Source organism: Anastrepha ludens, chromosome 4 (assembly GCF_028408465.1).
Source record: "Anastrepha ludens isolate Willacy chromosome 4, idAnaLude1.1, whole genome shotgun sequence".
Lineage (NCBI taxonomy): Eukaryota > Metazoa > Arthropoda > Insecta > Diptera > Tephritidae > Anastrepha > Anastrepha ludens.
In genome coordinates, this window is record NC_071500.1 from 71,359,901 (window position 1) to 71,383,910 (window position 24,010).

The 24,010-nt window shown below is 37.7% G+C and overlaps 1 protein-coding gene across 1 annotated transcript in view; it reads left to right on the forward strand.

Annotated features, from left to right (window-relative positions):
* The window catches only part of LOC128861868 (tigger transposable element-derived protein 4-like), a 33,364-nt gene extending 11,830 nt beyond the window's left edge, over positions 1–21,534 (forward strand). Inside the window, exon 3 of the mRNA XM_054100243.1 lies at positions 21,446–21,534. Coding sequence (XP_053956218.1) covers positions 21,446–21,534 — 89 coding nt within the window. The remainder of the gene's footprint in view (positions 1–21,445) is intronic.
* Positions 21,535–24,010: the final 2,476 nt, after the last annotated feature.

Here is a 24,010-nt window from a genome sequence, read left to right on the forward strand (position 1 = left end):
TATATGCTCCCACATGGAAATTTTGAACTCATTTACAAAAAGGCCAATACCGCTCCAAATTTTGTTAATTTTTAAGAAGGTTAGGTTGATATGGTTGCCCAGGGAATGGGCACACTTGGGCGAAGAAAGATTCGTCCTTTGTGATGCCATTATGGAGGGGTGAGACGGGATAGAAAGACCGAAGGGATACAGGGAGAGGGCGGGGAGAGATGGTGCTGGGATGGTTAGGAGCGTGTGGATTACGAACGATGACTATGTTTGCGTCGACCGCTTAATGCTGCTGTTGAAATTCATCAGATTTTTAATGTCAGCACCAGCTATATCAGCAGGCGTGGCAAAGAAGTATGAGCCAAGATGCCTAGATCTTAGCCCCGCCAGAGCAGGGCAGCTAAGGAGAAGGTGCTGAGATTATTCTACCTCATCCTCCATACATCCAGCGCAAAAAGGACTCGAGTGATTCCAAGTCTCACAGCATGCATTCCTCGCGCATTGTGTCTTGTGAGAGAACCCACGAAAATTTCTTTTAAATCATTCTTATTTCCTGAGAGAATAGCGATGTCATCTGCATAAGCACATATTTGGGTTGTTTTAGTTAATATATCAATGTACCACCTTTGTTAACATCCCTTACCACAAAGTGCAGCATCAAATTGAATATGACTGTTGATGTGATGCCTTATTTTGCTTTACACCTGATTTAATAGAGAACAACTCTGTGAGCTTTGCTTGATTGAATTCTTTTGCTTGTGTATTTGTGAGCGTTACGCTAACGAGCCATATTAGTTTGGCAGGTATTCCAAGAATAAGCAGCATGTGCTGGATCCTATCTCTTTGAATACTGTGGAAGGCTTGTGAAATCAACGAACAGGCAGTGAACATCTAGCCCGTATTCATAGTGTTTTTCAAACATTTGGCTAAGAACAAAACATTCGTCGATTGCAGATTTGCCTCTACGATATCCGCATTGGTAGTCTTCAATTATTATTTCGGCATATTTGTTGATTCGTTCATTGAGAACATTTGTGTAGGGCTTGTAGGCCGTGTTAAGCAGTGAGATACCACGGTAGTTATCGCATACTTTCTTATCACCTTTCTTGTGTACTGGGAAGATTATGCAGCTTAGCCAATCAACTGGTATGGATTCTTTTTCCCAACGTCAATTATTAAATGGTGGAGGCACTTATGTAACTCCTCACCACCTTATTGGAGGAGCTTAGCCGCTATAGAATCTTCGCCGCTTGCCTTTCCATTTCGAAGTGTTTTAAGGGCTACGATAAATTCGTCAAATTTTGGTGGAGGGATGATGTTTTCAGCTGTAGTTATAGATCCCCAAGGTGAATGCTCGTCTTAATGCTTATTATTTAAAAGATTGTCAAAATGTTTGCCGCTTTCTTTGCACTATTAATTCTAAAACAGAAAGTCAACTTTGTGTCAAAAGCGATTTAAAACAAAAAAATTCATTCCATCCTAATATATAAGTACATAAAATGAGTAAATTATTAGTGTGTACACTACGACTCATTAAAAGTCAATTGAGAATTTATATATCTGCATACATACGTATATATACCTATGATCGCCAATATGGAATGCGGTAATGAAATTATGTAAACCCATTTCCGCATTTAACTTCATAAGAACTTTAATTTTAATCACATCCATGGCATTTGTCTTTCACGGCCTAGTTTCTTCGAATTGACCTTGTTCTGTTTTGTGCTGCATTTCCTATTGCAATGGACGTGGCGGATGTGTAAGCACTTTCATTTCTCAGATTTTCTTTTACTCTGATTTGTTTGTACTCTGCAATTTAACTTAGCGTTTTGTAATTAAATGTTAAATCCCATTCTGTTCCCTCTTGCTATTTGTGTATTATTCAAGCAAAGATTTTATTCGTTTTGCTCTCTTGCATATGTCATTCTAGTACTAAGGGCTTTAATTACTATGATGAGCAATACGAATACTGTAAGTAAAAAGAGCCACATGTTCGCATTATTATTTTATCCTTTAATTAGTAAAAGGCTCAGACGAAATTTTATATACCCGCTGTTATTTTTTAGAATCAAACAAACTCACAGACAATGAGAGTTATAAAAGCTAGTAACATCAGACGGACGGATGAAAATTTTGCCTTAACATATAAGAAGTGGCAGTGGTTTTATCCGATCTAAATAATATTTGTTGCTGTGCCTAACTGGGTCAAGCAGCCATACTAAGTTTGGGGAGGTTTTATTAAGTCGTTAGCTCATTTTCCAAAATTTTACTTGTGTCATATTTTCGTTTTTTGAGTTCATCATTTATTACTTAATTTTTTTCGGCAAATCGTGCGTTCAACGGTGCCTATTGCGTCAAGGGCTTGAGAAAATCAGTGGTAAAATCCCATAAAATGTTTGAGTGTTTTTACCTATTACTTACTTATTTACTCCTGATCTCCTCATGGGAAATAGAGCCTGTACAATATATCTAAATCGCGCTCTATTAGGTGATGCATGGCAAATATCACAACTGTTATAGTTTGCGTCGTCGAGTTCCCTAGCCATGGTTCTGCGCGAAGTGTTTGCTGGAGCTCCAGGTTTCCATCTTAGCGCTTGCCTTTCGATATGATTCACAAGTTTGTGGAGTGTGTGAGGCATTTGCAAGAAGTATATAAATCTCAAACCACATTTAAGTGAAGAAAATTCCTCAACAACATTTAAAGTGCGATTAGCACAAATTTTTCTTTACAGAAAGTATAGACCAAAATTATTGAAAGGGTAATTCAGCAAACAGTTAAGCATATGGCAAAGGTCTAGGTATAGGGATGCTTCTCAGCAAACTAGTTTGAGGAATTCATAATACGTCGTTCATGGTGCAATTCTACCAGATTAGCTCACTAAATCTTGTGAAAATGCTGTTCGCTGATCCGTAGCGAGCGATTGTATTTTACAAGGTGCGAAGGATCTTAAACACTCCGCCAAGTTGCAAATATTCCATTGCTAAATGTTTGTGTACTGTAGGTGTCTAGTTCGTATGTGTCAAATATGATTGACGAATGACGATAATTGCGAAAATTATACATATTCTAATAGGTTGATTGGTTTTTGGGCCACTTGTTACTTGCTCCCATGTTACGGTGCAGATTTTGTTATAACGAAGAAATTGGTAACCCCAAAGCCTAAACATTTTACGTAAATCTTACTCAACATGGGGCAAATTCTAATAATTATGAAAGACGATGTCTTCTGCATCAACTAAGCCGAATACAGTACTAGTGACGAGGCCCTGAGCTTAAAAGTTTTGGCGAAAATGGGGCTAGCTCATAAAAAATATTTTATACAATATAAAGCGACTGCAAATATTATATAATTTCTTTCTCTCTTCTGGAGGGAAGGACGAACTGTTTAGCCTACCTCTTTGCTGGACTCTCTATTCAGGGTTGCGTGAATTCTCCTTCTTCGCTGTTTTTGAGGTATTCCTTTATGTGGGCTTTTATGAGCCACTTCCGCGGGAACATGGTATTCGCCAAGTTTCGCTAAGCAGGAAGTATTCTCAGAAGTGCGCTAAATTCATCATTGGCTCAGGTTCTCTTTGATCCAGTTACCCCGATGCACACCAGTCGAACAAATTAACTTAATTTAGTTCTTGCATTGATTTCTCTAGTTTTAGGCCAGGGGATGCTAAGGAAGCACAGGGGATTACTGTTTTTGCAGCAGTGGTAAATTACCAGTAAGTCATTTTGGAGGTAGACCCGATGTTTTATCGAAAATAGCATTCCAAATGAAGATTCTGTCAAGCACCTAACCAAAATATGGCTGATGTGCAGAGCTCACTGCAAGCGTTTCGATATTGGTTCCTCATATCTCCCTGATATATAGATCCCCAAATCATCTGCGTAACGTTGTGTAATCGCCGCCTGTCATTCAGTGTGTAAAGAAGTTCATCTAACATATACCCAATGCCAATGCAAGTGATTATTGATTTATGCATTCCTTCTTGCGTTCGAATCTCTGTGAAACACCAAAATGAAGAAAAAGTTTTTTCTAAGAGCGGCCGCCCCTCGGCAGGCAATGGCAAACCTCCGAGTGTATTTCTGCCATGAAAAAGCTCCTCATAAAAGAAAGGAGTCTGCTTCAAACGTTAGGTCCCTCCATTTGTGAAACAACATCACGACACACATCACAAAAATGAGTAGGAGCTTGGCCAAACATCCAAAACGGGTGTAAGTACCAATTAATAAAGATATATATATATATTCCTGCTTTTTCCATGCCGATTTATCTGCATAAAGAAGAAGTTTTAACTTCCGCCCGGACATTCATCGCCTTTTATGACTATGAGAAGGCCATTTTATTGAAAATATGTTTTAGATGTATAAAGTTCCGTTCTTACCGAACTAGACACGCCATCCTGTTGCCTAATGCTCATCGATTTTGATGTCAGCATAGTGCCGTAGTGAACTAAAGCCGTTGAAGCATAGTGGCTGAGATTTTAGAAAACATCCTCCTGTGAACAACAGACACAGTAACACATTAAATCGCGAATACAAAAGCCAATGAGCAGGAGAAAGGACGAATATGGAAACATACACACATATATAATATTATATGTGTTTGCACGTATGGATGTTGTATACAGGCAATTGTCACGTTTTATCTCTCCACTCCTTGGAAATGTCAAAATTACAGAATCCATCAGCAAATGAGAACAACTGATTATTACAACCATTTCGAATGACACGAAAGCTACAGGGAACTTCTGAGGGGTCGATGCCATGGCTTGGCGACATTTGTAGTTGTCGCCACATTTCATTGAATAAGCAACTGCTGGTACCATAGTAACTATGACAACAGCATTGCCAACCAAAACCGGATATTAGTATCCTATGTAAATATGTGTTAACACAAACATCCATGCACACACACCCACACACATAAGATATAACCTTTTATTTGCTAAGCAATATTGGAGGCACACGAGTATAGAGTGTGGACATGCAAAGAAATGCCCCTCAGTGAATGTACTTAGTGATTCCACTAAAGTTCGGTGACCGTCACTAGTCCCGCACCAATTTACTTTGTAATCAATCGGCGAATTTAATGCTACCATGGGCCAGCCGCATGAGATGCCGCCATAGCGGAATGGGTTGGTGCGTGGTTACCATTCGGGAGCAAGTAGGTTTTCTAATAGCGGTTGCCCCTCGGCAAGCAATGGGGAACTCCGAGTGTATTTCTGCCATGAAAAAGCTCCTCATAACAAACAATTTGCAGTTTGATGCCAGTTTTGAGCTGTAGGTCCCTCCAAACACCTAACAGAAGTGTACGCGCCAAATCTTAACGATGCCATTAGTGCTAGTGTACTAACAACGTAGATGGTGACGCTAGTAGCTTTGGTAGTATTTCAGACCAACCTCAATAGTACCATTTATTAGATCTAAACTAGCTCCGAAGGGACTCCACTCGGGCTACCTCAAATGGCTCACCTCATCATCAGAATGGCAGGTACAGTGGCAGCAATCCGAGAAAGGTAGGTGGACCTTTAAACTGATTCCAAGCATCGTGAGGTGGATTGAGCAAAAACACAGAAAAATCGATTTTAGTATCACGCAGTGGCTTACTGGCATGCTTTCTTCAAAGCATACCTACACAGGTTCCATCTTCAGAACGACCCGTACTGCCCGCAGTGCCCAAAAAACAAGAAACGGCGAAAGCATATCTTTTTTCAATGCCCGCGGTTCATTAATGACCGAAGTATGCTTAAGAGCGCGTTTGGTGAAAACATAAGAGGGACAAATCTTATCCCATATACACGCAAAAATGAAAAAAACTGAAAAACTACATGTGCAAAGGCCGCAAATAGCATGAGGAAACTTCAATAAGCGGAATACGCTCGTAGATCCCTAGAAAGCGCTCCGTAGCGGAAACGTAATGTACAGAACAGAATGACAATAACAGAAGATTGAGAGATAATATACTCACAACGGATTCCTGACGCACAACTTAATGGTGAAGTTCCGGGAGGACGTACCATAGGACACGAGGGGGGGCTAAGTTGGGTAAAAGTCCCACACCACGGCTTCTACCGTAGGTTTTGATGCTTCCTCTCCTCCACAAAAAAAATTGTTCACCTCGTAACTGACATACAGAACGCAGTTCACATAAATCAGGTAATTAGTAACTAATGAGATGAATGACATTCTTAAATTCATCATATGTAATGTTTGCAGGTGATTTGAAAATACATACTGCGAAACATAAAATCGATATTGGACTGCGTTACACTCCAGCTGAATTTGTCAAAGGTACAACCTTGGCGCGCCATCAAATGGCGGGTTATGCCATTCAGTACACGCATAGACATTTTTAACTATAAATGTACGATTAGAAATTCTTATCTCTCATGAGTTAACGAAAAAGCGGATCTAGCTGTTACATTCGGCAACAATAAACTCTTACTTCTGTAGATGTTTGGCAGATTTAGAATCGGCAGCCAACCACAGCATTTTATCGATTATTGGAGAAACGACATTGGGAATTAGAGAGTGAATTTGAATCCAAATTGAGTCCATTGACTTTGCGATTACCAAACCTAAGCCGATGCTAAGGTTTAAATAAGAATTTCCAATGAATCTCATAATTTGCAGCTGAGGGAGTGGGAAAATTGCAGTTTATTGATTCAACAATGCACAAGCTTGTTTATGGTATATTTTTAAACAAATTTTTAAGCAAGAAGCTGCCAAATAAATATTGCTTTCAGGAAGACTTCAATTATACGGCTCATACAATAAAATTATTGCTTCTCTAGAATGTAACCAAGCTTTTGCCACTTCCTCTGCAATCGCATGATTCAAACTCTATTGACCACTTATGGGCGCTTCTGGAAAGAAATATAAGGAAACACCAAATTGTAAGGCAAGAGGTCTTAAGAAATGTTACTTGGGAGGAGTGACGTAAGGAAGTTTAGAAACGTCATGTATATCGAAATAAGGCGGATATATTTTGAAAGTTTTTTTAATATTGGGTAGTCGAAAAAGTCTTTTCGTATTTTGTCAATAGATGTCGTTGGAGTCATCTATCTCCAGTGCTACCAATCACATTGTGTCATATCATACGGTGTTAGAAAGGTGACATTTTAAGCTTCATTTAACCAAAAAAAATTAAATTCGGAGAAGTTGAAAAAAGTTACAGCTGTTCAAAAATGAGTGAAAATAATGAAGAAATTCGCTATATTTTGAAATTTTTATTTAAAAAAGGGAAGAATGCCACGCAAGCCACCAATGAAATTTGTGAAGTTTACGGAGACGATGCTGTATCAGTTCGTGTAGCACAACAATGGTTCGCTCGCTTCCGTTGGAAATTTCGATGTGAAAGTTGCACCTCGCTCCGGTCGACCTATCGTTGAAAAAGTCGATGAAATTATGGAAAACATTGACCAGGACCGTCACATAAGCTGCCATGACATCGCCAAGGCACTAAACATTCATCATCAAACGGTTTTGAACTATTTAAAAAAGGCTGGTTACAAAAAGAAGTTCGATGTTCGGGTACCACATGAATTGTCTGTGAAAAATTGAATGGACCGAATTAACATCTGCGATTCTTTGCTGAAACGAAATGAAATCGAACCATTTCTGAAGCGAATGGTAACAGGAGACGAAAAGTGAAGCTCAACAAATGGTCGCAAAACCTGCATTGACGCGTCGAAAGGTTATGCTGTGTGTTTGGTGGGATTGGAAAGGAATCATCCACTATGAGTTGCTCCAGCCTGCTCGAACGATTCGTTCTACACTTTACTGTCAACAACTGATCAGATTGAAGCAAGCAATCGAAAAAAACGGCCAGAACTGATCAGCAGAAAGGGCGTCGTCTTCCATCAGACAACGCTAGGCCACACACATCTTTGATGACTCGGCAAAAACTGGGAGAGCTTGGCTGGGAAGGTTTGATGCATCCACCATATAGCCCTGACCTTGCACCATCGGACTACAATTTGTTTCGGTCAATGCAGAACTCCCTTAATGGAGTAAAGTTGACTTGAAGAGAAGCCAGTGAAAATTACTTGTCGCAGTTTTTCACCGAGAAACCACAAAACTCTTACACTGATGGAATAATGTCTCTAGAAGAAAAATGGCAAAAGGTGGTCGACCAAAATGGTACATATAATATTTGGTTTAATAAAGTTAATTATAAATATAAAAAAAAATTTGTTGAAGTTTGATTAGAAATACGAAAAGACTTTTTCGACTACCCAATGTTTTAATTTTTTTAAAGACGAAAATAATTATAAATAATTATTGTACTTAAACGCTGAAGCACTGGCAACTGTGGCCTTCGGCTTTACATTGTGCTACTTATCTATGTATACATATTATATTGCTGTATATAGTAATAGTAGGTATGTAAGTATATGGTATGTAAAAATGTGAATTTTCGAGGCAATAAAAGAGAAAAAGTAGTAAGATTATAAACTAGAAAGGAGAACATTGAAGAGAAATACTTATTACATTATTATTTTACTGGCTGGCATAAATTTCAAAATCATATCCAAATAACTGTCATCTGTTTTGCGAAGCTAATCCGAAGGTTTGTAGCTTTTAAATCTGATAAAGATTTGTCTTAATACGGTGCATAAACCCAAAAAGTGTGATGTTGTAAAATCGATAGACCTACAAATTGGGCAGACTGCCATACCTTTACCGCTTAGAAGATGGAAATGGTTGAATAACGTATGGCCAATTCTTGGGCGAATAAAAGTCTTGGTTTTGTGATACGCTGAAAGCGGCGAATATAAGGGTTTGTAGCCCCAAGGGCTAGAGTCCTTGTAATGATGTTGGTAGTTACTCCAATTGTTACGAAAAATGTAAATAATTACTTTACACAAACTAAGGCAACTAGTAGCTGGATCATACAAAACTTAGCTGCGGCAATAGTACGAAATCAGTTAAACTGCCCTCGCCTTACATTACCTCGGGCTAGAAAAGTGCTTGGTTGCTCTACATCGTTGATGATACAGAAGCAATTGTGGCATGTGTGCGACTGGCGGGTGGGAATAAATAGAACTACCGCTAAACCTGTGTGGAGAAAATTAAAGATTCTTGTGATAGAAGCATAAATATTGAAGCAACATCGGTCAAAGCATTCTGATTAGAGATGCACTGAGATATGAAAATATTGTTGAATTAGAAGGAATAAAGCGCCAGTGAAACGTATGTAGTCCTGTGTGAATAAAACACGCGTACGCTTACAAATAATGGGTAGTATACAAACAAAGTTTACGAGGAGAGAATCGCCATTTTCTAGTAAGTTGAAAAAAGAGACTTACTTTGCCAATACATACTCACTTACCTACGAAAGTACAAAACGAAATGTGAAAAAAATTAAATCAACAAAAAAATAGATACACTCATACATACATATCTATATATATAAGGAAATACATTGAATATCGGGCGCGCAGATAACTAAAAATTACTTGCTCAAGGACAGCGTGGAGTAAAGCAAAGGTTTTGGTTTACAAACCGACTGTAGGAGGCATGCAATGCGCAAATGAACTCTGAATACGGGGTGGGGTGCTGTGTGATGCTGTCATAGCTGCTGATAGATGGACTGAATACTTAGATGGAGAGCAGCTGCAATAACAGTTGTTGACTTGGTGTTGTGATGACTCGAGTTTATTGTTTATCCTGAATTAGTTTTTCCTTGTGGCCCAGACGAACACTTTTATCTTTATTACTGTTGAAGTTGCTGAATTATATCATATTTTTGCTATTCTTTTGATTTATGTTGAACGCAGAAATAAGAAAATGTTGGCTTACAAATTACCTTACAAAATGTTGGCTTAATTTTTTTGCAACCATTTCCTTCTGGTAGCTAATGAATGAATGAACTTTCATGCTAATAAATTTTCGAAATTTTACTTGGTGAGACATGTTACAATGTTTATAATTTTTTTTTTTTTAAACATAATAAAATATAAGAAATATGGGCTCCTACGAGTACTACTAACATTGGGAAAAGAAATGAATTAAACACGGGGCGAAAAATGATACTAGTTTACAGCCGAAGGAGAAACCAAGAACCAGACCAACTAATGCCTATGCAAAATCGGTCGCTGAGTCAAAAAATTCATATAATTTCCCCCTTATCTAATTTTCCGAATTCGCCAAATAACAGTTTTGGATTAAAGAAAAACAACTAGGTTACAAAAATTTGTAATAACTTCTTAATTAAAAGTTTTATAATAAAAATTTATTTTATCAAGTAATTTGTTGCTAAGAAAAGCAACTAGTGACGCGAGGATCGTCTTTGCAACACTATGTGTGGAGGGCTGTAATTCGATATTTTAAACGAAAAATAAGCATAAACTTAAAACTTATGTATATGTAAAGGGTGATCAATTCAGAGGCATCAGATTTTAAATTGAAATTAAACAACGAAAATGCGAATTGATTGAACCTTTAATGACATTTAATTTTTAAAGATAGTCCCTCCCAAATGTTGCCCGCAACTGCGCCGTAATTTGGTCATCCGTAAACACCAATTTTGATGGAGGAATTCGGTCAGTATGTCGTGAATAACTTTAGTAATTTTGGCATCCAATACCTCAGTCGAAGCTGGTTTATCCATTTAAGCATTTAGACTTTACATATCCCCACAAATAAATGTTCAAAGGTGTGATATCACACAATCTTGGTAAGCAATCTACTAGTCCGAGACGAGAGATAAATCGCTCAGCGAAACGACGATTCAGTAAATCCATTGTTTCCCGGCCTTTATGCCAAGTAGCGCCGTCTTGTTGGAAAGGAATGTTGTGGAGATCACGGGCTTAAATTTCCAGTATCAAAAAGTAGTTTATCATAGCGCGATAGCGTTCGTTAAATTGGCGCCAGCCTCGTCTTTGAAGAAATATGGGCCGATGATTCCTCCAGCCCATAGACCGCACCAAACGGTTGTTTTCAATGGATGTAATCGCTGTTCTGGAATGACATCGAGTTGCTCTTCAGCTTAAGTATGGAAATTTTGTTTTACTGACGTAGCCGTTAAGGCAAAAGTGGGTCTCTTTGCTGAACACCATAAGTTGGCCAGAGCGCGCGATGAACAGTTTTCACAGAGCGTCGATTTTTGTAATATAATTGTACGATTGTTCGATAAATGTTGTTGAGGAATAAGTATTTCCTTTATAAAATGTCAATGAATATTTAAAGATATTGAATTAAATTTTAGTTACTTTGACAGTAGTCACGCGTCATCTGTAAAAAAAAGCCCTATAGGAAAAAGTACCTCCAATCTGATCAATCTGTAAAACGATTTCACTTGAGACCATTATTATTATTTTTTTCAATGAGTTGAGAGATTCTCTCGCTCCAAAGATGGAATTAACTCCTGAATTTGATTTCATACTATTGTATTTTCGATGTGAATAATCGAGACAGGAACGCATTGATCATTTTAATTTGATTTATTAGCTACTGTGAAACGCTGATACAACGAGCTCTAACGTGGCCGCCGATCCTTGCAGGATAAATTTCATTTGGCCATGTAGCATATCGCGAGATAGGGTCTTCTTTGTTCATTAGTGGATCCAGCTTGCATTTAACTCTACGTGAGCACTTGTTCTCGTTAGATACTTCATAATTTGATGATTCAACTGGTGCAAAGAAATGTTGAAAGCATTCGTCGGCTTTGGTTCAAAGCACATCTATGGCATCGCAAAAGGTGACGAATCTTGGGTTTATGCATATGAGCTGGAAACATAATTAAAATTGACAGTAACGGTGTTCCAAGACTAGCTTAATCCAACAAAATTAGTTCGCCGAGTAGGTACTTCAAAGCAAATGGTCGCTTGTTTTCTCGGAAAATCGGGTCATGTCGCAACTGTACGACTAGAGAAATTTAAAATAGTCAATACTGAGGGGCTTTCATCTATGTGCTTGTGAAAAGTTAAGGAACTCCAACCGCCGGAAACGAATCACACCCTACACCAGGATAATTCGAGCTTTCACGGCTCGTACAAGACAGTTTCTCAACACTCAAAAGATCGCAATAAATAGTCATCCCCCTTACAACCCTGATTTGGCACCTAATGATTACTTTATCTTCTCGAACAACAAATATAAAATGCGAGGGTAACGTTTTTCAACTCTTGAACTCTTATTTGGCGATAGCTTGAAAATTACAGAAAATCCTGGTCCCTGAGAGAAAAATTATTAATTATCTGTAAACCTGTAAGTTTTTGCTCATTACGCTGGGCTGGAGTGCAAAGCTGTTATCTCAGTTTCACGAAAGTCAGTGAACCCCGAAATAAATGCTGTATGGGAATCACTTGTGAAAGAAAGAAAAGTCTTATTAAACATTACGTGAGAGTCTCGAATAAAATAGAAGATTCTTTCAAACTGAGTGACTCCAAGTTAGAAGCTGACAGGAAGTGGTAAGGAGACTTGCACGTTACCTACTTACTGAATATAAATGGTTGAAAACTTTCGGTTCTTTTTATAACATCAGCATTAAGTTACATTTTCTGGACTTCCATCCTAATATATTCGATGATTTCAAAGAGGAGCAAGGAAAATGATCCCATAGAGACATGAAGGATTTTGATAAGCCATACCAAGGAATACGAAGTGCGAGATAACAATCTAGTACTGGAATAGATGGAGAAATGGATGGTGATTCGTAAGCGGCGTCCACTTCGCAGATAATTTGAGGAAAGAAAAGGAAGAATTATCGTAGAGTTATTGGGCATTGTAGTTCAGTATTGCAGAGCTTCAGATTATAATTTAAAGTCATGGGTTGACAGAATTCGGGTGTTTTGTGATAGGATATTGGAGTTATTTTTTGAAGTTAGAAAAAAGGCTGACGTGTTGCAATTAAGGAACATTGTTTTGTGTTCTTACACCACTCGTAGAATATTCTCGCACAATTCCAAATGAGAAAATTTGATCATTATAGAGAAATAAATATAATTCTTTGTGCAAACTTGTTTATGATGAGTATCAGTTTATAAACATTTGAGCAGATAAAATCTCGTTTGAAATGTCCAGTATGACAGCAGCTATAACAGTAATTGTTTCCTGAGTAAGAACTGAAGGTAAGCCCTGCGAGCAATCGTTTACTGCGCCGAAGAGGTTTATAATTGTCATTATAGTCCAACTGCTTGAAGACGTGGCACACCATTACTCTCCCACCTTAATTCGTTTTGGGCGGAAGTTTTTGACTCCAGTGCGTGATAGCGTGGCATATGTACGTGTTTCACCAGTCAATGGTGAATTTTAAAATGTATTTAAAATTAAATTGGTTTTTACTAAAAAAAGTTATACATTTTTTGTTTGTAGAGAGTGTCATAAGCCAACTTACTTGAAAAAGCCTTTTTCTATAATACATACATACATACATACATACATACATACATATATTGGTATAGAAAAAAATCAGATACGAATACACATTTTCCAAAGCTGCAATAATTTATTGGATTTAACTGTTAAATTGATTAAAATCAGTACTGATTTTTTATAATTTTTGATTGGCTTATTCCAATATTCGTACTTTAATATTCGAAACATCGCCCCGATTAGCGAGTAATTAATAATTATAAGTTTTTAGGAATAAAAAATAATGTTTATAATGACGCACATAAATTCATTTAAAATATTTATTATATACGCATCTTTTAAGTTGAAAAAAGTTCACAAATTTTAATAATGGAAAAATGTTTTATAAGCATAAATCAGACACGTTTTCTCACTCTGCTTAACAGCTTTGCTGATTATAGGTTTTGACGCTATTCGCGACAATGATTAAAACTGTGTTAAGTTAAATCTACGGCAACTTTTCAGATATATTTATTTCATTATTGTTGTTATCATTTTGTTATTTTTTCTTTTTTTTCTATTTTACTGCTTCCTATTGATCGCCAAATACTCCAACTCGTTGCCTGTTTTTGACCTAAAGTGCACGTACGCGGCGTATACGTAATATTTGTGAGCCTTTGGCCGTGTATGAAAAATGGATGCTGAGTGAGAGGGTGGATATGGAGATATGTATGTATGTGCTTATTTCCAATGCATACTATTGTAAATTTAATGAACGTTTCTAAAGTGGAGTTGCAGAATAGGTAAAATTGTTACATACAAAGGGGTTTTATTATTTGCAACAGTGGCTGCCTTTGTTCTGTGGATTCGCTTTAATATTATTCACCCCAAGTGATGCATGAAAAAAGACCATAATAAATGAACGTATAAAGAAATGAAAATATGCTTTACACTAACAAGCAACAATGAATAATATATATTAGCAGCTCCATGATATTCGAAGACGACGATTGGTAGTTATGGTCGAAGGGCTAGTGGGTGTTTGTATAAAATAATAAATGAGTAATTGTAAGAGCTTTAAATAGCTAAAGTGCCGTCCATATTATTTGTTTTTAAAATATATACAGCTAAATATATTCGTGTAAGAACATTCGTTTCGATTATTTTATGAATACTGCCACTCAATACTTACCTAAGAAGAGCAAGGAGTTTCATGGTAGGACACAAAAATAATTAAAGGTAGACAAAAAATAGATTGTTTTTCCATAATGATAGATAGACATTATTTATTACATTTAAATGTGTGCATATCTATTAGGATGACCCAAAAAAAAAAGCTTTTAGGAGAATGTTATTTGACCAAACGAATTAGACACCTATTAATTTTTTTTATTTAACATTTACTCACCAACGGCTTAAAAATTACCATTGAAATCCCTTGCGAAAAATAAACTGTTCCTTAAATTTGGTATGAAATATTCGATATTATTTAATCTCCGTTTTTAATTTCCCTTCACAAAATGTCCAAAAAATTAAATAGGATTTGCTGCATTTTTGGGAACCTCTAATAAATTTTAATTACTTTTAAGATCCTTTATAAGTTTATGGGCTTGGAGGTTAACATAGAGAAATACATTTTCTTTTCGGGTGTTTTTTGGCTCGTCCTAGTATACAAATCCTGGTATATTGACTTGAATGTTAGAAATATTGGCCTAGAAACAAAACAAATCTTTCACACACAAAAATTAGTTCCAAAGTCGCATGGAATGAATGTTTTTTCTTAAGTATAACGTTACTAAATTTTTTTTTAATCAGTAAATATTTCCTTTCAAACCCAAATTGAGTGCTTCGCTGAGAAAATGCACAATTCCGAAGGAACTTTGGAACGCAGGCTCAAGTTCAAATAACAGTATTTCCTAAAATATAAAAAATAAAGCTTACAAATGATTGCTGTTTCTAGAATTTGGTAACTTATAATGATAAATGCCATAACAGTTACAGGTTCATTTTATAAATTTTTATTTTTGTGTCAGTAAACAGCGAAAGAGGGAACACCTTTTTTACTTTGCTTGCTCGTTCCAAGAGCCTGATAAAAAAGAGCAAAAACAATTTTGGGCGTTACATAGCAGTTAATTTTTTTGACTGAATGCACCTATTTTCGTTGGCGTAAGGCTCCTGCACGAAAAGATATAATACTTTTTGGCCACAAGGTTTTAGTCAGGTTAAAATAGAAATAAAAATAAAAATAAAAATGGGTATCATTCCTAGAGCGTTCGAGATATACTCCAACTTTTAAGTCTCTTTGGTTACGTAATTAACGACAGAATGTAACTCTAAGACCTACAATATCTGAGGACGTGGTTCCACGAATACCTCCTCTAATACTGAGTCAGGCTGTGGGAGCAGTCTGTTTTAGCGCGAAATTGTATCATTCTGACGTCAACTTTCGGGACCCGAACGCAAAGCAGCCGCGCGGTATTTAGATTGCTAAAGCCGTGTATTGGATAATAAATGGTTTTCTTAATACACTATTTATGTAACGGGCCTTTGAAGTTCGCGTTTCCATTGACATCTTTTTTGGCATATGTTGATTATTAAATCGAAATTCATTTTATTGAAATGAGGTCGATTCCGTTTGCGAACCCTACACAAATAATTTGAGTCCACTAATGGATGGATAACACTGTGATGGATCCATCAAAATTGTATTTCGCAAAATTATAAACATGTTCGCCTAATGGAATTGTGGAACAGAGCATGTAAAATATGGTGTACCCAACAATATTTTAGTTAACCGAGGTATCAACAGAAGTTCATATCAGCTGTTGTTGTGAGGGAAAGCATTGCAGAAGATATAAGTTTGGCTCCTGAACGGCGTTTATAGCAATTTGACCTATTAGCAACAACAACAACTAGAAAGTCTGGACTATTGTTGGTGATATGGTACGTAATAAAGTCGAAGACGCAATAAACTTCTCACGAAGCCAAACGTTACGTAATTCTGTTTGTGTGAATAAAACGTAAGCAATTGAATCAATAAAAACTTTGGCGAGAAGTTGTCGATATAGTGTCCCAACCATGCCGAAATACCATCGACCAATTCACAAAGATAATCGGCTTTCACGCTGGAGAGATACGGCTAATATTATTCGTTATTTAGAAATTTTTGACTTTTTACTACATACTCGCATTTGAATAAACAGGTAGTGTATTCTCTTTCAAAAAACATACAAAATGTGCGCTTAATTTGAATTTGAAAACGAAAAATTTGGATTTTGGAAGACCCTCTAATTTCACAAGAGATCCCATATTCAGAAATATAAGGAGTATCGTGTTGGGCGCGTCCAACCAGGTTAGGTTAGGTTAGGTTGAAGCGGTTGTCCTGTGGGACACACTCAGGCTCATAATCCATTGTGACGCCGCGTGGGGAGCTTGTCTGATTTCTGTAGAACTGAGATCTTCCAAGTCATTAAAAAATTGTCTACCCAAAATAGTAAGCCTATGTCTGGATAAAGCAGGACAGTGGCACAGTAGGTGCGAGATTGTCTCTTCCTCGTCCTCATCTAGACAACTTCTACAGAAGTCATGTGTGTGCACACCCATCCTTTGGGCGTGTTTACCTATTAGGCAGTGCCCCGTTATGACTGAGATCAATGTGCTAAGACTGTGTTTATTTTGGCTTAGCAGAGATTCTGTGCGTTAAGCATTTAGAGTCGGCCACAGTTGACGGGCGATTTTGCAGGTGGCTTCATTACGCCATCTTTCGTTTGCTTTCTTTACAATTCCTTCAAGGATGAGTAGTTAACATGATTGTAAGTCTATCCCTATGCCATTATCTATGTACTCATCAGTCAATTTAGTGCCGAGTGTCGCTAGTTCATCGGCTCTACAGATACCCTTAATGTCGCGATGGCCAGGAACCCATGTTACCTTTAGGTGAAATGACTCAGCCATCTCGTTAAGAGGTATGCGGAATTTCATGGCTACCTTGGAGGTTGTCGACTGTTTTGTGAGGGATTTTATCGCCGCTTGGCTATCAGTGAAAATGTAGATACCATTTCCGGATATCGCATCACACTGTATCAGTGCCGCGGCTTTTATTATTGCCATCAGTTCAGCCTGAATGACACTACAGTAGTCGGGGAGCCGAAAACTGAAGGAGATCCCCAGATGTTCGGAATATACACCTCCGCCCACCATGCCCTCGAGCTTTGAGCCATCTGTGCATACATGGATGGACTCGCCCTGTCTCACATCGCCCGTTGCCACTCTTCTCTTGAGGGTAGGAGCAAGTATAGGCGGGAGTGCATAGTCCACCAGTCCGGTAAGCCCCAAAGTGCCAGCCAGGATTTTACCGTGACCATAATCCGTGTTTGACCACTTATTTAGAGTTTCAGACTTATTGCCGTACTGCGTGCATTATATATTGCCTGCAGATCTACCGGAAGGAAGTTTGGTGTCGCATATAATGCTTTCGATGGTGTGGTTGACATGGCGCCGGTTATCAGAATAGATGCTAGTCTTTGAACCTTGTCAAGTTTCTTGATGTTTACACCCTTTTGAAGGGCATCTCACCGTGCTCTGTCTGCGACTGCGAGCCCCAATTTAGCTTCCAATCTAGTACAAGTCCTAGATATTTTGACCTTTCTGTTACTCTAAGTGGTTTCCCTCCTAGGAATATTTGTTGAAGAGCAGGTGTTTTGTGTTTCCTACAAAAAAAGTATCAGATCCGATTTTTCCAGATTTTCTTCTAGTGCTCGACTCTTACACCAAAGTGATAATCTGTTGAGAGATCTTTGTTGGAGATCACATAATGTTGGAAGGTGTTTCCCCGAGATTGATATTACAATATCATCGGGATATGATATTATTTTACCTCCCATTTTTTCAAGTTCTTGTAGAAGATTATTGACAGTTAGGTTTCACAGAAGTGGTTCCCTTCGGGTGTGTCCCTGATCGGAAATTTTTTAATGGATGTGTCACCCAATTTGCGCTTATCGTTCGCCCAGTTAGAATTCGTTCTATAAATGAGACTAGTGCATTGCTTACTCCCATTTCCGTTAGCGAATTGGTAATTGCTTCCGGATATATATAATTGAAGGCACCCTAGATGTCTAGAAAGGCAGCGAGGGTTTGCTTTTTGTAGTGAAGTGATTTCTCGACTGTGTGAACTAGCTCATGGACCGCTATTTCCACTGATTTGCCTTTGCTGTATGCATGTTGGGAAGATGATAGTTTGTCGCAAATCCTTCCTTTGATATGCACTTCTAGCAACCGCTCTAAAGATTTTAACAAAAAGGATTATATAGTAGGCTAATTGGCCTGAAGTCCTTCGGTTTCGTATCTGTGGTTTTCCCTCCTTTGGAAATGAATACCACTTTTACTTCCGCCCATTCCGTATCGCTGCCTCAAAAATTAAGGCGAGTGTAGGTGCAATCATATCTTTTGTGTGTTGCAAATCAGCGGGGATGATTCCATCAGGTCGCGGCAATTTGTAACTGCCAATGGCAAATTTTATGTAATCCCCCATAACATCTCGTCTATTGGGGGATTCTCGTAGTGAACTTTAGGGTGGGTTCTACTGTCTTCGTTGCAGAGACAACCCGGAAAGTGCGTCTGCATTAATAATTCTTCACTCCTGGTTGTCCAATTGCCATTCTCTTTTATGAGGTAGCTGGGGTTACTGGGACTTTTGATACTACTTTCCGGAGTCTACTGGTCTCCGAAACACTTTCTATATTTTGACACAGGTCTCTCCAAGACGCCGTTTTTGCTACCCTTATGGCATACTTCAATCTACGCTAGCATTATTTGTATCTGTCTCACGAGTTGGTTCTCCTCGCTTCGTTATACATAGTTATGCATTCCCTTCTAAGGTTTGCTATATCAGTGGACCACCATGGAGGTTTCGGTTTCCCTCTTCTCGTTCTCTGAGAACATGCTGCTTTCGCAGCTTGTTGAAATGCTGAAGTCAGCTCATCAACCACTGAGTCGAGCTGTGGCTCGGAGTTAATTTGCTATGTCGCGGCAGGGAGATTGCTGGACAATGTGGTTTCAAACATCCCCCAGTTTGTGCGTCTGCGGTTTATAACCGGCTTGCACTGTTAAGTTGGCAATGAAATACTGTACATTAAGTACCTATGATCTGAGAAGGAGTTGTCTGTAGACACTCTCCAGTCCTTTAAAATTTGGGTCCCTCGTTCATTGACTCACGTGATGTGTCCAACGTCCAACCAGATCTGCGCTGTTTTTTCCTATCACTGATGAGCCTACTCAAGTGAACTGAAGTGAAATTAATGTCGCTTCGCAACCTGCTTTGCTTCCTGTTACCCAGCCTGGGTGGTTGCTAAATTGAACAGCAGGAAGTTAAAAATGAATTAACGGTCGACTTCATAAATGACTGCCGCTTAGGTGAATAAGACTATCAGGTGTAATAAGAGGAGACCGACAGTGTAATTATTGAGATACTCTTTCTTGTATTTTAAAGCTATTATATGCGGACGCTTTTTAAGCAGAAAGAAAAAAAGTTGTTTGTTTTTGTTTGGCTTTTTGCAGTTAACTTTACATTGCTCCCCTTTACGTGTGTTTGTACATATATGTAAATATGTTTGCACGTCAGCAATTATGTATGCATATTCCGCATGCAGATAATTGGGTGTCTTTGGTGTGTACCACTGACAACCAAGGCCAGAGGTAGGCGGCCCTCTAACCACTGCCGGGTTTTCCCTTGACAGGTGAAAGGTAACAATTGACCTTGACTGTCGTTCCTCGAATCACAATGCTTGTTTACAAATGATGGCCTCCGCTGGCCGACAGCTTTGTGATAACCACATCAACTGAAAGCATTGTGGCTGTTGCTCAAATATTTGCTTACTTTACTCTGCTTGACTACTCTTTTGAAGTAGATATGAACGAGCTATGGCTAATTATTAATGTGGAAAATGTGGTGACAGTGATTGCTTATATTCTCCGCAAAGTCCTTGTGATGTGGTTATTCTTTCAAATAATGGGCAATTAGTTGAAAATTTGCAAAGGTAATAAGTAAATTTAGTTCAAATAACGGCTGTATGTAGCAGTTTAAGGAATCGAGATAGGTGTAGACATACTTGTATCTACATACATATTTATACTTCAGAATGATGAGTGAAATCGATCTGGCCATTAACATACGTCAGTGAAGCCTTGCACACATATGACTCTTTGTCCAAGGATGGTATTAAAGAGTATTCAATCAACAAATACGCCCGCAACCCTTATAATCGTAATTTTCAAAAATATAATAAAATGATACCTCTGTTACAAATGAGTCACAATTATTCACATTTACTAGAAGTGATGAGCCCAAGAAATAATACAAGTAAAATTTTGCAAAATACGGTGCCACGCCCTCTTTTGGGGCTACCGAAACTTTGTGCACATACTGCTCATCACCTCATTTAAGTCTACAAAGTATGCCAATATTGACTATTGAAGAAAATAAATGCGCTACTACCCAAGCAGTACTTCATTATCATACGTTCATTTTTACCCGACCGCTATTTCAGAGTAAAGAAAGAAGATTCATGCATAAAAAAAATTTAAGCAGGGCTCCCAAAGAAGCGTACTTGGTCCTTTATTATATTTGCTCTTTACGTGTAATCTGCCATGCAATCCATACTGCGTAACAGCTACTTTTGCTGACAGTACAGCTATTCTTTCGATAGGAAACACGGAAAATGCATCGACATCACAATTACAATTAGCCATAAATGAAATGTACGCCTAGACCAACAAATCGCATATTAAATTAAACGAAAGCTATATAAACTTCAACCAGAAAGCTGCATATAGACTTCACCCAGAGCAAAGTCGAATATGTTCCAATATATTTATATAATTGGAAGAAAGCTTCAAAATATTTTGGATCGGCTTCGCAATGAAGTAGATTTCCCTCCAGTTGTCGATCGTGAATTTAGTGTTCATGTCCTTTCTTCGGTAAGCACTGATTTAAATTTATAGGACTCTCTCAAACAATAATATCAACTTCTATGCTACTATTAAGATGCTTAAACTGTTTTCCATAATTTCAGTGGAAGTATTATTTTTCTTGGTTCAAAGTCTTAATATTAAGCAAACATCGCATTTCACAAGATAAATTAAATTTACTAATTTATTTATTTGTAGGTGGTGAAGCTGGTGCTAGAAAGAATCGTTTGATGTTTACAATAACAGTCGCTTTAATTCTAAATCTGGATCTCATCCAAGCACATTGAATGTTTAACTTTGTATGCCTATAGGAACAGCTGCATTTGGCATTGGCAGTCTTACTCTACAAACAGTTTTTTCTTTTCCAGTAAATTAGCCCAATGTAGTTTTACGACAACTTAGCAATGACGTTATAAACTCTCCTTATTCTGGATTGAATAATTTAGATAGGCAGACAGGTCTGGTCAATATGACACACTTAGGCCTGTCGTAGGTCCGTTGTGATGCCACTGGAACTTTTCCGTACACTATGGGATCCCTTTTAAGTCATGCTGTGGCTTTTATAAACGAGTTTAACTTCGTTAGTTTAAGATGCTACAGCTACATCTGTAAAACTTCAGAGCGTGTAAGTCTTCCTCTAGTTAATCCCTTACACCCACAAAGGAGGCATCTAATAGTTTCCTTTTCTTCTTGAATGTGCTTGAGCTCAATTGCTTAGCCCTTTTGATCCTAGATTTAATCAAATTTAAGCAAATATCAACCCTTTTGGAACTACTTTTATTATTGCTTTGCGGAGTCAAAGTTCCAGTTCCTGCATATTCATATGCTACACCGTCATAGGAAACCATTTTACGTCGGAATTTTATTTTATCTTTTTTAGTTTTTACCGTTTTGCACATTCATATGGAATGTTGGCGTACGGGACTATGTAATTCTTACATTTTAGATGCATGAAGTGTTCAAAAGTTCTTTGTAAAAAACAACATGGACAATTTTTACTGTCTAACTCCTCAATGGATGTGTAGTTTCTATGTTTCTCCGGGAAGAACCTAGAATATTCATTGTAGCATTTGTGCCAAGGTCGGGTAAAAAGGAGAGAGCCATTAAATTTAGCAAACGTTGACGTGTAATAAAAATTATTGCAGTGGATTTATATCCTGTATACAGGGCGTCCGGTGGCAGAATTAGAAATTAAAAAAGAAATAATAATTATAATGGTTTATTTTAGTAACTGTTACAAAAGATAATTGTGGATTTTATTTTTTTTAATTATTTCTTCTAAATTTTGATCATTTTGTCGCATGTAACGATCATGTCGCATTGCAATCTGGTCTCCGCATTCCCTGCCACTCGCCAGAAGTTATATCGGATGACCGTGACCTCTGAACGATATTTTCTTTTGACATCACAGAAAGAAGTCCGTAGGGGTAAGATCGGGTGATCTGTGTGGTCAGGCTATGTCACCGAAACGGCTTATCAGTTTGTCAGGAAGAAACAGAAAATAATGATTCAGCATGCGGTAATAAGAGTCGATTGCGTGCCCTCGACCATTTAAAAAAAAAAAAAAAAAAAAAAAAATATGGTCCAATTATTCCGCCGCTTGACAATTTGCACCAAACCGTCTCTTTGGGATTGTAATGTAGCTGTTATTTTTTAATAGTGGGTTCTGTATTTTAGGTAACCAACAATCACAATTTTGCTTATTTAAACTTTCATATAAAAGAAAATGGCCAGCCCCGCCCAGTTTTCTAAAGCCACAAATATTAGTGGTGAAAAAAAAAATCAATGCGAAATCGATAACAGCTGGATGGAAGCAGTTTCAACCATCTGAGAATATTTTCAGTGATAGTAAAATGCCATAATTTCCTGCAGCAAATTAATTCATATAACTTTGAAATTGCATTTTCCACATTAACAAGTCATAAGTACATATGCACATATGAACATTTGTGCTCACCACATACCATACATATGGGCTAAACGTGCGTTTGATAACATACTGCTTCCGACTACCAAAAGTAAAGTGGAATAATAATAGAGCATGTTTGAGATATATCCTTGTGCGTGAAACATATTACAAAGCTGAAAGCGTAAAAACAAAAATTGGAGCCGAGCACGTAAATCAGTTACAAGTTGCATGTTATTTATTCAACTTTTGCTAGTGTTTGCCCATCACAATACCCTGCTAACCCTGCCATGTAAATGAATTTTATTATATATCATATCTACATGTTTGTTATTTCACTGTAAGGCAGCAAAACTAACAAGCTCCAAAGTTCCAGTAAAATCTTGTTTGTGTATTTCTGTGCAAAAAAATTGAAATATATTGTACAAATATTTATTAGGGATGCCGGATATTTTTGATCACAGGGTCTGAAAGTGGATGAATATAAAAATTTAATTGTCTTCAACTTTGTTTCTAATAATATAAATATATATAAACATAATTTCCATTAACTCCAGTTGGAGCGCAGGCCCAGAATAACATATAAAAAAAGAAAAACAAAATATTACTCAGGCTGCCATAAATTCTGTTATATCAGGTTGGGGAATAAGTTCGTAGCGTTTTTACCGAAGAACGAAACACAATAATTACATCAATAAGTTAATCAATTACATATTTGCCGTTGCTGTTTACAACCTCTTCCCACCTACCGACCGTGTGGTGCCGTTCCGCCAAAAATCGCCTGGTCGGGTGTCAAAGAAGTTTTGAGCCAGTTTTTAGGGACCTATTTATTATCGAAGGCAACGCCCGCCATGCAG